The sequence below is a fragment of the Peromyscus maniculatus genome, chromosome 20 (genome assembly GCF_049852395.1).
Source record: "Peromyscus maniculatus bairdii isolate BWxNUB_F1_BW_parent chromosome 20, HU_Pman_BW_mat_3.1, whole genome shotgun sequence".
NCBI classification, from domain to species: domain Eukaryota; kingdom Metazoa; phylum Chordata; class Mammalia; order Rodentia; family Cricetidae; genus Peromyscus; species Peromyscus maniculatus.
The window spans coordinates 20,921,482-20,939,806 of NC_134871.1; the positions used below are offsets into that span (position 1 = coordinate 20,921,482).

At 38.0% G+C, this 18,325-nt stretch overlaps 1 protein-coding gene across 8 annotated transcripts in view; it reads right to left on the reverse strand.

Annotated features, from left to right (window-relative positions):
- Oxr1 (oxidation resistance 1) overlaps positions 1 to 18,325 on the reverse strand; it is a 414,716-nt gene that overhangs the window by 91,646 nt on the left and 304,745 nt on the right. Inside the window, exon 1 of one of the 8 annotated variants that reach the window (XM_015997420.3) lies at positions 15,872 to 16,137. The exons of the other annotated variants lie outside the window; for them this stretch is intronic. Coding sequence (XP_015852906.1) covers positions 15,872 to 15,890 — 19 coding nt within the window. The 5' untranslated portion in view covers positions 15,891 to 16,137. Of the gene's footprint in view, positions 1 to 15,871; positions 16,138 to 18,325 lie in introns of those variants that run through there. 8 annotated transcript variants of the gene reach the window in all.

Genomic DNA, 18,325 nt, shown 5'->3' on the forward strand with positions numbered 1-18,325 from the left:
ACATTTCATTGAAGACTAGCATATCAACCCTTTGTCTTACATCAATTCATCCAAGTTTTCAGTGGTTCATTATAAAATTTAAATAATAAAAAGTACAATACAAAGTGTTTTTGAAAACAACCAGCAAAAGTAAAAAGCATCAAGGGGATTTGCTGTTTAATCATATAAATATTATAAACCTATATGAATTATATGGCCTTTGAGGTGTCAGCAGAAATACAGTTTGGATGGGAATAGAAAGCTTAGGTTAGAGAATAACCTTGAAAAAGATTACTGAAATTCTAAGTCTCAGAATTTTCTTTTATTTATGGAATAGGCCATTGCAGTTTGGAGAGACACCCCGTCCCCCCAAAAAATCTTGTCATTTGAAGAAATCTAAAATGCTGTGGAAAGAGGCTGAAGATAATACTAGATAGCACAGTATATTTTGAACTTTATGGTTGGCTTTATAAACAAAGCAGATGATTGATGTGGACATGAAATCTGCAATTACAAGGTGAAGCCATGACATGTGAATTCATTCTTTCCTTGGATGTAAATTCCATCAGCACAATAACTTAAGAGTCAGCCTCCATGGCCCAGAAACAAATTAGGCAATGAGCCCAACATTGCTTCACTCTTTGTTCCTTTGAATTTGATTGTTTTCAGATATTTCTTATCTGTGAATATATTAGTTTTATAGATTTACTTTCTTGGTATGATATGGAGAGTAACATAAGACATTAGAATTAACGAAGAATACTGAGACAAAAGGAAAACAGTTGATGGGAGATGTTGACACTCTTGAAGAGTTACTTGGGAGACTTGCACATAGCCACAGAATAGAACAGTGTCACTAACATCATCAAAGTCCTTTAAGTTTTATTTCTGTGTGTTCTGTGGAGTACAGTATCTGCATATGACGTGCATAAAAGACAATGAGATTGTAGGCAGACTTCATTATTACAGTGACTAAAGGACACAAAATTTTAAATTAAAAAATGAGCAGCATATATAATGTTTCACTTTTTTCTTCATCTGTCCATCTCTCTAACCACCTGCTGGCCCTTCCATTCATATATTGCAGTGAGGCCAAAATCAAGATTAATATAAATAAGCACTAGCCAACAAAGGAAGCATGTCTAAATTTAGATAAGAGTATTTTTTGACAACTTGTTTTATTTTCAGACATTTGGATGCATTTAGCCTGAAATTATTGATAAAAGTCAAACATAGAAGGAACTAGATGGAACATAATTACTCAGAAACAAAATATTTTAAAAACCGTATTCTGTTCTTAGGCCAAATTAGTTTTCCAAAATTCAGCCATTTGAAAAAATCAGAAAGTATTTTAATAATTAATTACTGAAGTAATATATGAGATTGCGAAGATAAACCTACATGACATGGAGAGTAGAGTCTGTTCTAACCTAACTTCAGAACTCACTATTTTATCTCTCCAAACCCTTTTACTAAAATCTGAAGGGTATGTCTAGCTGGATGAGTGTTGTGTCTCTTTTCATTCTAGATTTTCTAAGAAAGCTATTTTTTCTAGCCTGTGATTTGGTTTGCAGACTATATCAATACTATTTTCTCAACGAATATCAATAATCTTTTCTAGGATATAAACTAAAAATTTCCCAGAGACTTTGAATTTATTTTCATTTCCATACTAAGGATTTAGCACATTGTTGGCATTGCATCCTAACAAGGCTGTAGCAGGACACAGCACACCATAATAAACATTAGACTTGGCAGTTTCCTGAGAAGACTGTCCCAGAGCTTCATTGATGGGTTTTTTTTTCCAGTTAGCAATTAAATGACCATATTAACACTATATTTCCTGTGTATGTTTGTGTTGCAAATCACTAAATGTTTATGCAGTCTTATTAGACATAACATTTCCTAGTAGACTGATTAGTATCTTTAATGACCCAATTCAGCTCATTACAGAAAAACAGTAGCTATTCAATACTGGTTGAGTGAGTTAAATGACAAGTCCTAACAATGCAATGAGAACACATTAAATGTTCTCTATAAGGGCCAAAACTAAGCTCACAATGATAGTATTTTAATTCTCATAATTCAATTATATCTACTTAAAAGTTCAAACCACAAATATATTCTGATACATTTTTGATTAAAACCACTAACTAATAAATGAAAAATACAACTCACGAACAGTTTAAGGGAGAGTATTTCTGAAGACTTTGGTTTGTTTTGCAAATTGCAGTTCCATTCGTCTGCACTTAGTGAAGTTGACTATCATCCTCACATGAAGCTAGCAACAGTCACTACAGGGAAATGTGAAGAAGTACTGTGAGGATGCAGGAGAAAAAGGAACTGTTGTCAATGTACTGTTGTGAGTGCCCATTTATTTTTGCCACAATGGTGATCAGTATAGAGGTTCCTCAAAAATTAAAAATAGAACTACCCTGTGATCCAGTGACTCCAATAAATGGTATATACCCCAAAGAATCAAAGCTAACTTCTTAAGGACAACCTTCACATCCAAGTTTACCACTGCACGGATGTAAACAAGAAGCCATGGCTCCAGCCTCGATGGACATCGCTGTTGATGAATGAAGAAACAACGTGGCATACATATACAACAGACTTTCATCCAACCACAAAGGAGAACTAAATTATATCATTTGCAGAAAAATGGATAGAATGAGAGATCACTGTGCTATGCAGAAGAAGCACCCCGCACACCCACACACAAAAAACATGTATGCGATGTTCGCTGTCATGTGGGATTTAGGAAGTAGAAGACAGGAAGGTTAAAGACGGACTACTGGAGATATAAAATGGGGAAAGAAGGAGGGGGAGGCATGGTAGCATTAGTGGTGGTAAATATGATCAGAGTTGATCAATATATAGAACTATCATAATGAAGCTTTAACACTTTGTACTGTTACTATGAATTAATTAAAAAGTTGTGACATTTTTTTTAGAAAACCAAAGGCTGCAATTGTATATTTGTAGCTATGTAGTTACAAGTTTCTATTTATAAGAATAGATATGTTCTATTTATGCAGATGTGGATAAATCAAGGAAAAAACTAAAATGCCAGAAAGTTTCAGTAGCTTCCAAAGCACACAGAACTCCTTCAGGTCTTCCACTGGTAACCTTCAAGCATCTCTGGGCTCCATGCCACCCCTCACCTCTCGCCACTTATACCCTGCTCTTCCTGATCCTTCTTCGCTGAGCCAGTATTGGACCTATTTAATTAATCTTCAACAGTCTAGTTTTCTCCACTCCAAGTAACTTCTTTCCTCCCACCCCAAGCAGCTCTGTGAGCTTCCCCACTTCCAGCTCTGTATCCCACTATTGCAGGTAGCAGCACAACGTAAAGCAAGCTTTGATGCTCATGAGTAAGAGCTGCCTGGACTTAAATAAGAGGCCTAGAATTAGAAGCATGTTAAAAATAAAGAATGTGTATTGCTAATTCTATACACTTAAATATTTATAGTGGAGATTTAACAGTGAGAGGTCTAGCAAACGAAAAGTTCTAGTTAATAGTAAATATGTCTCCCTATACTTCCTTTTTTCTCATCTGCCATCAAGTTGCTTCCTCTTCTGCATTATCTAATGTTCCCTTTATTCTACACAAGTGCATATTGATCTTGTGCCTCTCAAGGGTAAAAACACACATGTCCCCAACTACCCAATATAAAACAACAGCATAATACATCCCCCAAACAGAATAATAGCGGGACCAACTCAAGCAAGACTTAGCTTAGAGGCTTGCAAGCATAGAAGCTTCCGTTTCTCTGACTGTTTTCTTAGATGGAAGTGAGATCGAAGGATGGGGGGTTAGATTTCACAATGGGGAAGTTTCTTTAGTTCCATGACTCTACCAGTTACCCCATTTCCACATGTCATTAATCTTCGCAATAACCTTGTGGCCAAGGAAAGTAACATGTTCCCAACATTGTAGATGGAGTAATGACATCCAAGGAATTGATGCCTCAACTATTCATGAAGTTTACCTCTTTAAAGCAACTTCCTTCTCACAGAAACAGGAGACAAGACAATAGAATGAGACTTTTAGGCTCGTCTATAAATTCCTAGACAGATGCAGGAAGTTCTTTTAAGAATAAGACTGCTATTTATAGAAATACCATCCTGTATATCAGTCATATTGACTATTATTTCATTTCACACTGTGACTATCCAGAGTTATATCAGACCTTGCACTTACTGAATACCACCCAAGAATGAATGGGAGATTCTACTACTCAAGGGTTTTGTCCTCTTTAAATCATTTTACCAAGAAATGTTTGCAGCCGGGCAGCGGTAGCATATGCCTTTAATCCCAACACTCTGGAGGCAGAGGCAGGTGGATCTCTGTGAGTTCAAGGCCAACCTAGTCTAAAAAGTAAGTTCCAAGACAGGCTCCAAAGCTATACAGAGAAACTCTGTCTCGAAAAACCAAACCAAACCAAAACAAAACAAAAGTTTGCATTCCTTCTCAGTGGAATTATGACAAACAGTGAAAATTCATGTGCCTTACAATTAATAAAGTATTTTGAAATATGTAAGCTCTTTAAGGGATGATATAGATTATAAAAAATTATCTGTGCTATTTGACATAACAATATATAATAGTAATTAAAGGCAAACATGCTTCTGAGTTTTTAAAATGTTATTAAACATGAAAAATATACTAAGGGCTCTGACAATAACTGTTTCCTTTGCCAGTTGAACCACAAACTGTCCAGGGAACAGTGCAGCAGCTGGATGAGTAGGACCCTGGACTAGAAGACAGAAGAGCAAAGCTCCGTTCCTACAGTCTTGCTGACTCACAGACTTGCCTTGTGCTTATCAGTTGATTTCTCTCCTGTTTTAAGATGATAAAATTTAGGACTGTTTGTGCATCCTCTAGCCTCCCAGAAATTCTGTGAGTGTTGGTATGTTTGTAAAATGTTACATCAAGGAACAATAGATAAGCAAAACAGACAAAAATAAATATTAGTAGGGAGTAAAAGGTATGACTGCTACTTTTTAAAAAAAGTTTTTATTTTACTTTATTGTTTTAGAGTAATACTTCTCTTCCTCCACCTTTTCTCTCTGGGGGCGGGGTAAAAGAATCCCTTCATTTGCTGGAGAGGAAAGAGGAATCACGCCAGAAGGCAACTTTGATAGTTCTTTGATAGCCCATTCACTTTTTAAGTCTGGCTGTGCACTTTCCCAACAATCTAGCTGAGTGTCAGCTGACATGTTACTGAAGCTCCACATGATACAGAAGCAGGAATTCATTACTAAAGGAGTGCTACATACTTTGAGACATAATTAAAGCTGCCTCGCCCCACAACTGTTCCGCACTTGCTGGGTGCTGCGCCTGGTGCTTAGCTCTGAGGATGCAAAGGCAGTGGAGATAAGCATCTGTGCCCACAGAACTGCCCACAGATCAGCGAAGATAAAGACATAAACTCATGAGCACACTGCAGCATGGTGAAGTTGAGGATGGCAGGAGCTAGCAGAAGAAGACTGGGCATCTACAGAGAGCCAGTGCAGTGGTGGGTCACCTACCCTTGGGGGACAAAGGGAGGAAGAAAAGAAGTTTTTCTAAACACTCTAAGTTTTATAGTAATGTGGTTTTAAAAATGAATATTTAATAAGTGGAATTGTACACAAGGCAGGGTGCCAGAGAGCAGGAAGATCTATAAACCCATCAACTTCAGAGTTGGAGAGATAAAATTACAAGACTGTTTCTATCTATAGGTGTGACCTTGGGGAGTTGCCCAGCCTTTTCAAATCTGTTTTTTATAATAATTTTACTTGTAAAACAGAGTTTATAAAAACATTTGCATTTCATGGGGTGTGGGGTATTAATAAAGAATACATAGAAGCAATCAGACTAGACCTTGGCACCCAGGAAAAGGTAACTTCTGAAAAGAAGATGACAGTGATGATGTGATGATGTGACTTATTCTTTATCACTTTCTACCTGATCCCTTACAGCAACACAATGGACAGGCTTTTTGACAGTAGCTCAGTGAGTAGAGAATGGAGAGCACAAGAGATACTTAGGAAGACAGATCACCAAAGGTGGAAAGCTGGGGGAGCCATGATAAAGAGTGCAGACTATGTGAACCAGGGTAGTGGGAGGATTCGAAGGATTTTTGAAAGAGAAAAACTACTGAGGTATGTGTACAATGGATCAGTGGGCAGGGGGAAAGGAGGAAGTATTAGTACTTAGAAGTACTAATATAGTATATAGTATATATACTATAGTATATAGTACTTAGAAGTACTATATAAAGCCAATTTATGTAAGAACAAGCATGGGAGATTCTTAAGTGGAATGCTATACACTTTTTAAAGGTGTCTGGAGAACCCTTTGCCTTGTAAACATCCACTTTTCCCAATAACCGTCCTGTTACAGAAAACACATTAGGGCTTCTGGTAGTTTGAGTGAGAATGCCTACCTAGGGCTCATATGTTTTAAATACTTGGTCCCTGGTTGGGGAGGATTAGAAGAATGACTGCCATAGGCTCATATGCTGGAATCCTTGGTCCCTGGTCGGTAGAACTGTTTAGGAAGGATTAGGAGAATGACTGCCATAAGCTCATATGCTGGAATTCTTGGTTCCTAGTTGGTGGAACTGTTTGGAAAGGATTAGGACGTATAGGCTTGTTGGATGAGAGGTCACTGGAGGTGGGCTTTGAAATTTCAAAAGCTCAGGCCATTCCTATTTAGCTTTCTCTGCCTCATGCTTGTGGATCAAGATGTAAGCCTTCAGCTAACAGCTCCAGTGCCATGCCTGCCTGCCTGTCCCCATGCTCCCTCCCATGATGGTCCCGAACTCTAATCCTCTTGAACTGTAAGCCCCAAATTAAACATTTCCTTTTATGAGTTCCCTTGGTCATAGTGTCTTATTGCAACAACAGAAATGAAACTAAGATAGGACTCACATCCCAAATGCATAATTCTGTTAACCATAAGCCTTACCTGCAATGGTCCGTTTGAATTGGTTTTTAATATTACTCATAGACAAGAGGTCTGAACTGTCTCTTAGAAATCAAAAAGTAAGTAAGCTAAGCTCCGTAATGAAAACAGAGGCGCTAAATATCAGTAGGATGTTTCTTGGCTGCAGGAAAGCAACAGAAATAAGTGTTTGGGTAGTCTGTTAACATGATTACTTTTGCCATCTTTTCACACTGGTGATACCACAGTGATTCACGAATAGTCAATCAAACACCTGTCCCAGAGGTTTATGCACACAACACAGGTTCTCATTTACCCCAACAATGCAGGCTTTTCTTACCGCCTCAGCCTAGAGCTTTTGCAGTCCCTTGCAGCTGCTTTGTGGAGAGAATCAACGTAAGATATGGAGTCTTGCCGGGCGGTGGTGACACATGCCTTTAATCCCAGCACTTGGGAGGCAGAGCCAGGTGGACCTCTGTGAGTTTGAGGCCAGCCTGTGCTACCAAGTGAGTTCCAGGAAAAAGGCGCAAAGCTACACAGAGAAACCCTGTCTCGAAACCCCCCCCCCCCAAAAAAAAAAGATATGGAGTCTGAAGGGCAAAGAAAACTGAGAAGCTTAAAGATGTTGAAGAAGCTAAATTGTGTGGAAGGACTATTTCCTTCTGCTAACCCAGCAGGACCTACAGAGACAGCACAGGAGAAACTAAGTTGTCCTTTGAAATGTTCACATTTCAATCCCAAACTCTCCTCCTTCCCGGAATGCTTTTGACCCAGTTTTGGTGAAAAGAACATGATCTTTTTCTCTTGATTCATGTTGTTTATGTGACAGCTACGTATAGTTTGTGCTGTGCATGTCCATCTAAGTGTACTCTGTGCTGTGCATGTGCAATTACATTTATTTTGTGCTGTACACATACAACTAAGTCTACTTTGTGCTGTGCATGTACATCCACTGTAAATATACTGAACATGATTTTTTTTTAAATCGTGAAGCACTAACTTTATCTAATGTGTTAGAAAAATTGCTTCCCAACACTAGTGAATAAAACCTACAAGAGCTGTCTCCATGTTTAAGATCTTATAATAGCAGTTTGAAGAATAAATGATTACAAGGATCTATAATGCTAAAATAGTAGTCCAGTTTGACAGATTTCTTTTAAAAGTGTGTGTCTCAGCAGAACAGTAGAAAAGAAATTAGAATAAAATCCTTACATGTTTATCTTGAGTTTAGTAAATGTGTACTTGAAACACAACAAGAAAATGAGCTACTTTAAAAGACATTCACAACGAAGATTTAATTGGCGGCCAGGTAAAGTAAGTGGTAAGTAAGCATGCAAAGAAGTAAGAGGCAACAATGGAAGTCCATCTACCCAAACATATGGGAAGGACTGAAGTAGAAAAGCCACAAATTCCAATCAAAGTTATGTTAGACAACGGTTGATGAAACCAATAAAAAGCATTGGGTGAGCCTAGATTTTGGAAATGAATTTCAAACATATCTTGCTTTCTTAATCTACAAAAGGAGTTTTTTCAGAGCTGGAGCTGGCTTAGTGGGCAAGAGTGTTTATTTCTCAAGGATGAGAAGCTGAGTTTGTACCTAGCACTCAGATCCAATGCTGGGATGTGGCCATGCATGTGCCTGTATCCCCAGTCCCATCGGTGTTGAGACAGGAAATGGGGCTCACTGGAAACCAGCCTAGCTCCAGGCTGATGGAGAGAACCTGTCTCAGCAGAGTAGGGTGCAGAGTGATAGACCAGGATATCTGGATCCTCCTCTGGCCTCTAGACATGCACAGGAGCCTACACCCCACCCCCATCATTACACAAAGGGTTTTTAGTTAAAAGTTTTTGGTTGAGACAGTCGGTAATAAAATGGCTCATTTGTAGCAATTAAAATATAAAGGAAGAACATGTGGCATGCCTGTATAGCTCTGAGATTATTTGGTATTTCACTCATTGTAGCAGTTCTTATTTTCTTTTTTGAACTATGTTAAGCCCTTCAATATTAAAGCCATAAGCACATTTCAAATCTGGCTAAAAGGAAGGCTTCAACTTTTCAACAATTTAGAGTATGCATGGAGAGCCAGAGTTTGTTTGTACATCTATAAGATGACTTCACCTTTGAGACCTTCAGAAGTGGGCCTTTGTTTATGTATGATCCTCAAAAATGAAGTCTTTGTAGCCTGGTGCACATCTCAAGAATTTCACGAAACTTTAAGTAAAATGATAATAGATATTTATAGCTGGTGCTGTTAATCATGCAGCATACAGCAAATTCTTGTCTTCCATGATAAATAATCTTCGATAAGGACACATCTAATGGGAAATTTGATGCTTGTGGGCATAGGTGAGGGTCAGTTCTGAGTGTTCTACCAGTTAACACTCACGGTGTGATTCTGTACTCTTCCATTAGTCAGACTTTTCTTCCTTCCTGTGCTGGTTTGGATGAAAATGGCCCTAGAGGTTCATAGGGGGTGACATTATTTGAAAGGACTAGGAGCTATTGCCTTGTTAGAGTAGGTGTGGTCTTATGGAGGAAGTGTGTGTGTCCCTGGGGGTGGGCATTGAGGTTTTAGAAGCTCCAGCCAGGCCCAGTGGCTCTCTCTCTCTCTTTCTGCTGCTTGCCCATCCAGATAGAGAACTCTAAGTTATCCCTCTAGCACCATGTCTGCCTGCATGCAGCCATGCTTCCTGCCAGGATAACAATGGACTAACCCTCTGAAGTGTAAGCTAGCCCCAATTACACGTTTTCTGTTATAAGAGTTGTCATGGTCATGGTATTTCTTCATAGCAGTTGAAATGCTAACTAAGACACTTCCATTTGTTTAAAAAAAAAAAAAAGGCGAATTCACTTCCACCCCAAGGCCTTCCTCAACACCAGCTTTGCTCTTCCTGAGATCCTTTCATGTTGCCCCCTTTGTATTATGAGCTCCAGCTCTAATGATACCTCTTCTCAGAGATGCCCCATCATTATCCAAACTAATTACACCACTCCCCACCTACTGCCTCAGGTAATCACATTACTGTACTATTTTCTTCTTATCTAAACATTTTATTATCTTTTTACTTGCTTGTTGATACAAAGACCACCACTAAGCTCTCTTGACAAGGACCTGAGGTGCAGCAGTCTGCCACTGACACTTAGGCTTTGGGTGACAGTGGGGGGAAGTCTAGAGTGACTTGGAGTGATGGGAAAAATGATCAACTGAAAACCTGATTTTCCAAAGAAGTGAAGCAATGCCAGGAAATGCACCCAGGATGCAATTCATACCTAAGAGGCTCAGTATAAATGACCTTCCATACTGTTAAGTGTTGAAAGCTAAATACTTTAGCAAAGTTTGCCTAATACTTCAGCAAAAACAAAAATGTAGAAGATAGGATTTATTGTTCTTGCTAGTACCCTGTAGTCTGAATCCTGTGAAGAAGAGGTTGAGTTATTTTGGGAGACTTGGTCTTCAAAATGGTCTATATGGTGCATTTGAGTAACTGATATTCTACCACAAGTTAAATTCAGTAGTCCTTCCAATAACTGATTTGCCAGGAATGTCAAACCAAAACATTTGAAACAAAATTTAAAAATCTCTGCTAACTGGTTCTATTCAGTAGGGATGTAGAGTTCTAAGGGAGAAAACATGTCTTTGGCATTCTTTGCTTTTCTTCAAGAATGACTTCTTCAGTGAGTCCTTTAATTCCCAGTGATTGCCTCTCTCCGCAGATTCCAAACTTGGTGTTCCCAAGTATATAGTCCTATCTCCTTCTTATTACAGACATGGTAATTAAATAAATGTTTTCATAGATTTTCCCATTGTGTTCACTGCTTTTTTTTTTTACCATAGTGCATATTACTTTATGTATATTATGTCAAAAAGTCTTATACCTTATTTAAAAATAACATTTTACATGTGATGGTGACAAAGCTTTGTTGTGTATGACAGGTCTGTATAAGGCAGATGACACCAGAGTTTTCCATCTAACCACAGTGCAAGCATGTGGAAGAACTCCGGGGGGTGGGGAGGGGGGCGGGCTGGGCAATGTAGTTAACTAGAACCTGTGACTTGCATGTGATTTTATCACCATCAGTGGAAAAGCATCTTCCTCTTTTCCTCCGTTGCTCTGAGGCTTGCCACCATCGTGAAGGACACAGTGATCTAGACTGAGAAGTTTATGTCCAGCCATCGACTTCAAAGGAAACAAATGGTCACTAACATCTTTTACCCTTGAAGCAATAGTACCAAAGACCGAAACTCAGGGAAAGATAGCCAAAATATATAAAATATTCCTCTTTGTGTTTGAACTCAGAACCCATTTTAGTCATAGCAAGACATGGTTTCTGTATGATTTATGGTTCCTTGGATGACAAGTCATGGCCTAAATGAGAATCGAAAGACCTCAAGACAAAAGAAATGTGAGGATGGAGTGAAGCAGTTAAACAAGACACTGAAAAGTTTTTGACTGGCAGAAACCTGTTAGGAGAAAATACTCTTTCCAAGTAGTGACTACGAATGCCCTCCTTCCATTCCCATCTCCGCCTACACATGCCTTAACAGAGCACTTTCTGTTCTCAATCTTACAACATGCCCAGCAAATGTTTACATCTTTACAAAATAGTCAGTAGTGGCACAGGCCTGTAATTCCAGAATTTGGAGATGGAAGCAGGATGATCAGGTGTTCAAGGCCAGTCTCAACCACATAGCAAGCATGAGGCTATCCTCTGCTTCATCCTATGCCCTCACTTTAAAAAAAAAAATCAGCCCAAAATAAACAAAATCCAAACAAATCTTGTGTTTTATAGTCACTATAGCAAAAACATTCATATTCAGCAGTACTATCTTAAATACGACTGAAGTACTCTGTTTTAAAAATACAATACTAATATTTGTTTTAGTCATATTTTGTGATTTTGAAACTGTGAAATCCAGTATAACAAAAAGTAAATATTATAGAATACACACATTCACACAAATATCCTAACAAGGTTATTTTGGGTTTTTTATTTTGTTTTAAGGACCTACGAATTTGGTTTCTAGGCAGCTGTACATACCAATGTCTTTTCTGAGATTCATTTTTCAGTAGACAGTTGTAAGATGAAATGTTAAAATTTCAGGAAATGGATATGAAGTTTTGTGACTAACTCCATTTAGGTCATTACATCTTGTATCATTGCCCCTCCATGAATGACAAGATAGCATGACAGAGAAGGGACCTCGCAAAACTATTATGGGTTGTATATTTTACTCAGTTGGCATTATCTTATACCTATAACTCTTTCTGTTGGGGGGAAGGCTTTGTTAAAATGTATGTTCATGCTATTACATTTAACATCGCTGTGGATGCAGGGGACTGAACAGTTAATAAAGTTGGGTTTCTTTGACCAAGCGACACAAAGAAGCACACAAAGAGCACTAACTGTCACCTCCTTCTTCCTCTGTGTTTTCCCTTGGAAGTGACGGGTTAACAAAATTGTCACAAAGACACCTAAAAGTTGAGTAACCAGGACAAGACCCATGTTGATACACTATCAGGGGAGGGGACACCTTGGTCTGGGAGTTTCAGTGATGGAAAACCCGCTGGTAAAAGCACTTATGTTCTTTCTTAAACAGAAGGAACAAAGATAGGAAAGGAATTGGAGAATCTACATCTTTTATTTTTAATCCACAGGAGGTGCTGTGGGCTGTGGTTTGCTAACTCAAGAAAGGACAGACTTCTCAGAGGCTGCTGTATGCTCACCACTGAGATTCAGAATAGAAAGAATGTGCAGGAGGTCTGGGAAGATACACTTCAAAGTTCTCAGCTTATTTCAAATAGTTTATGGATCATACCATTATTAGCAATGATAATTAAAGAGGCTGAATGTATCCTTATTAGATTTTAATTATTATACAATTTCTTCTTTCCTCTTGCTAACTTTTTTTAACATATGAACCCAGCAATAGTTTAATGTTGATCCTTAAAATTTCTTCTTTAATCTATAAAATTTATATTTTAACAGTACTTGGTGGTTTTAAATACATTCCATCACACATATATTTCATTTTCAATATTTTTATTTATCAGTTATTATTGGTTTGCATGTGTGTACGATAAGCTTAGGAATACAAGCGCATGTGTGCACTTGGAGTTCCAAGGACGTCTTTATTGAGATGCTACTCTCCTTGAACTCAGGTGGTTAGCCTTGTGTAGCAAGTATCTTATACCTGAGCCCTCCCACAGTCTGAACACCAGTCAGATCTGTTTTCAAGTTTGTTTTTGATATGCTGGAGATCAAACTCAGAGCCTTGCCCATGTTAGGCAAATGAGTCACATTCCTGGTCACCATTTTTAGTACTTTTTTATGGTGATGAAGAAACAATACTGTTTCAGTTCTTTATATTAGAGTGTGAAAATTAACACTATTTAATTATAGCTTAATATACACTGTCTAAAGAAGCAGAATTCTAATGCCAGCCTTAGTCATCAAAGTCATGGTCCCTTTCTATTTCATTATGGCTGAATGTTGGCAATTAAATTATTAATAATATTCTCTGAGTGTTTTCTAGGCTTCCCTTAAGATATTTGCACAAGGGAAAGGTAGAATCACCATGCAAACATGCCAGGGAGGAGCAGAGCATTAAAGAGAGACAAAACAGGCTATGAGTCAGCCACGTGAGGAAAAACAATGTGCTTACAAAATCTGAATATGAAGTACACAGACTTTAGCATATTATACAAGCAAAAGACAGGCGCGCGCGCGCGCGCACACACACACACACACACACACACACACACACACACACATACATTTACTGATATATTCATCAAACCAAAGCTGCCACAGATTGTGTGATGAAACCCAAGAAGGAAAGATTTTTTTCTAAAGGTAGGTAGTGGTAGGTCTTAGAGTTCAGCTCAGTAGAATGCATGTCATGTTTGCTACCCACCACTGTAAAATAATATTTAATAGTAAAAGATAATAATGCAAGCCTTAGAAGCGCTATCCTAGACTTAAGGAAATGCAGTGGTAGTGATTATAGGGGAGCATAAAAATTCTCAAAATCAGTCATAATACAATTTTATCTGACAATCAATAGGCCTTTAAGTGACTATAGATAGATATAGATAAAAGAAACATAATGCATAATGGAGATGCAGATGCTTAAGTGCTATACATATGAAATATTAATTGCCATCCTTCAGTTTCAGAGTGATGACAAGTGGGGAGGAGAGCAGACTCACTTGTGGGAAAAGATGCCTGTGTACGGAGCTGCCAGGAGACATAAGGCTTGCGGTTAGGGGGAATGCTGAGAAGGGGACCACTGGGAAAGGGGGCAGGTGCAGGCTGGAGTGACAGAGAGATGGGCAGAAAGGGTTTAGCTGACTGAGGACCTTCGATGAAATTTAAATGTGGTCTGAATCCTGTTCATCGCAGGTCTTCCTATCCCAGGAAATGTAACTTCTAGTTCACACATCAAATGAATGATACACCAGCTTTGAAAAGGAGTTTCACATTTTTTGGTAGCATCCATAGAGTCATATCTAAATTTTCCCATTTTTGTGTACTTTTAAAACTGGCCATAATTTGATTACCATTAAGATCTGTACTAAGTGTAATTGATTTAATTTATTTGGTACTGCTTAGAAATTCAGCCTTGCTTTGAGTGTGATGATTAGCCTCCCCAGTGACTTAAAAGCTTAAAATCTGTGATTAAAATTATAGGTTTTTAGCCTGAAAGCAATTGTCTAAATATTTTTCCTGAGGATTCTGCATGTATTAGGGTTATCATCGTATCTGTGTGATGAGTTAGAAAAATAAAATTCAATTGTTTATTTGTAATTAAATACATTCTGTTTTCTGCAGTGTGAATTACATAAATTGTCCTATGATGTGAAATAATTGTATTTTTAATTACCCAAATAAAAAGAAGAAATACACAACCTTTTAGCTGTTCATGATGCCCACCGATTCATTACTAATTTGAGAGAACTAACAGCCTTTAGCATCATTAAATCTTACGACTAAGTGGCAAAGTATCTTATATATTCTGATGTTGACACACAGTTGTTCATGATTGAGGAAAAACTGAACTAGTTAATGGTAATTACCTCTTCAGAAAAGCAAAACTATAAATAAATCATAATGTAGAACAATTTCATTTTAAAAGTCAATAATGAATTCCATCTGCTGCATGCCATTAACTATCAAAGGGGGTACTTACATGTCTTACTTCTTTTTATATCTTTATTCTTGCCACTTAAAAGTACAGGTCATTTCATCAATGATAATGTTATTTTAGTTTGTTTGATCAAAAGTTTAAAACATAGCAAAGGAAGAAGAAATAAAACTCCCAAATCTCCTATTTCTTTGAAGGTTACAGGGCTTAAAGTCATAAATAAAACACTAAAGGAAAAAAATTCAAGCCAAAAATTTTAAACAGCTGGTCAGGAGATGGTTAATGAAATGAATCACAAGTCTCTGACACCCAGAATACAGAGTTAATGAAAGAATGAGCTCAAGGCTAGATCACTGTCATTGTCAGAGTCTGTGTGGCTTTTAGATAAGGAGATACGGACATTGTAGTCCTTAACTTTTACAAATGCCACTGAAGACGAAACAGACCAAAATCATGGCTTGAATCTGTTTTTTGGAGCATGTCCTCACAGAATCACAAACAGCATCAGCTCTTACAAAAAAAAAAAAAAATCAGGAAACCACACACACACACACACACACACACACACACACACACAGTCTTTTTTACAATGCATATTCAGTTTAGGTTTAGTATTTTGATAGGATTTCCTCTGCCCTGGCCTCCTCACCAAGCATTCCCTTTCTCTAGGCAATGGCTACAGCACTTCTAATTGCATTGTCAGGTTCAGCCAGCTCACCTAGACTTGAAACATATAACAAAAAACTGAACTCCTTCAAATCTGCTTACCATAAGTTCCCAAAGCGCCTTGGCAAGCCTTTCCACATACCTTTCCGTGTGCAGAACATTTCTGCAGTCCTCCCTGCAGGCCCACCTCAGCTGGCAATATGCTGCTTCCAAGAAGCCAAGACTGGGATTTGGGTTTGTGTACTTCCCCGGTAACACAACACTTCCTCTCTGGAGATTGGCCTCTTCTCTAGCCCAGCCCCGTCCCTGAGCTCTGGTGGCGGTGTGTAAAACTAGAGGCTCCTATTTCTGCACACAGGCAACGTACTGTATCTGCCCCATGACTATGTACCTGCTCTTGGCTCAGTGAACACTTGGGAAACAGTGCCAGCACGTTCTGCATGATATGCTCCTAAGTTGACCCTGTGAAGTCTGCAAAGTGAAGTGAGATAAGAGAGGCATTATTTAACTTCTGTGCACCTTCTTATCATAAAGCTAATGAAAGGCATGGCTGCCTTTAACAAGTTTCAGTTTTATAGTCCTAATTGTACCAACAGGCTGTGGATTTGATAAGCTGGGTATTAACCAGGTTGGTGTTCTATATCTCAACAGGCATGTGAACACTGCTAACTATGGTTGGAACGCAAATTTGACACCCACGACCACCCTAGAATCTCCAGCCGCCTCATTGTGACATCGTCAATCTTTCTCATATTATACTTACCTTTTTCTCTATTGAAACCCACACTTACCATACTGTGAACACTTAATAATTTGGTAAACGGGTACCAGTAACAACTCTTTTTCCTACCTGAACTCTTAATTCACATCCTTTGTAAGTACAGTAGGAACAAATGGCTGTACCCACTACCTGGCTCCATCTGACTCCTCGTTCATATTCTTCACCTTTAGAGTCCAGCAGTTAACTTTGGAGGATGTCTCCCTCTATTCTCTGTTGTCATTTCCTGTCTTACAGAACTTTCTTTGGCAGTGCACCAAAGTTTAAAAAAGATACAGTGCTGCTTTTGATTGGGGTGGTGGTGGTGGTGCTTAAGATCATAATAACCAGGAACAGAAAATGGCAACTCCATGATCACAGATGCTTATGAGTCCAAGCACTACTGGAAGCTTGAACTGGTGGCCTTCAGAAGAATGGCAAGGATTTACAAGTCATTGAAAACTATGTGCATAGTGGATAACATGACGAAGAATTGATAATGACATAATAAAAATGGAGTCAGCATTTCCAACAATTCACATCTCTGGTGCTCATATTTTACATGCCATACACAGATGGTGGTCTCTGTCAAAATATAAAAGCTCTGTAGCAAGTTGCTTGGCATCTGGAAAAAGATCAAGCACTCTGCTTTTAGAGGGAGCTGGTGTTCACTGGCAATGTTTTTGAGGGATCCATTACAAACCCTATACTTGATTCTTTCAAGAGCTGTAGCTATATTCCAGGTAATTGCTACCGGATAAATAAGATAACCTACAGAAACTAGTGAACTTCCTGGAACTCTGCTTGAGTAACTGTTTAATAGATGTTAAGCTCCATTCACTTTCTTAATGCCATTATTGGCTTAATCTACTCCTAGACACCATTCTGGTGCATTTAAGTGATGTTAATAATACTGTCTTACAGATAAGTAATACTTTATCTTTTATAAATATTCTCTTGTTAGCTATACAATCATCCTGGGAGATGTTGCCTGTTCTAAAAATTTTGCTATGTTAGGCATTCCCAGAAAACTAGTAACATAACATTTTCCTGTAATGCTGGATGCTTTTCCTTGCAGCTTTCTATGGTAAGCAGAATGAGAAGACAGAGGTGTTCTCAGGATGCTACTGTGCTCAACCTCAGTTTCCCATATTCCCAGATGCCTGAGAAACCATAGTAGCAGGTAGTAAGCAAGAAAGAATTGTCTCCTTCTTAAAGCAAGACTTTATTCCAGAAAAAAAACCACACACAAAAACAAAACCTAAGCTAATATAAGCTTTTTACATACTTAAATCTCACATAATAGTAGACATTATCAAAATTTGTCATTTTCATGACTAAAGATGAATAATATAACTATGAAACAACCAATATACATTCATACACTCTCATGCAAAACACACCCATGGATTGGTTATACTCTAGGTACATATTTAACTAAATATTTTTATCTATTTATCTACACACATGTCAAATCAGTATAAGATGGGTATTTTCCAATATTTTGTCATTGGCTCTTAATCTTTTCTCTGAGTTCTGGAATAGTAGGTATGCACCAACATGCCTGGCTTTTAGTTTATTTTTATGAAATTTATAAATATGATTAAATACATCTCCTTGTATATTTATTTTTCCCTTTTTTCTATTGCTGTTTTCTTTATTTTAAAGATGCTCTGGATACACTTTTCACAAAAGAAAAATACATAGTAGAAAAAGTCATCTCTTGAAGATTTAGTAAATTGGAGTTAGAAATCATCTCCTTAATTATAGATGTTACTTGCTGACAGTATAATTATAAAAATCCATTGGCTAATATCATGTTGCAATGTCAAGGAGAAA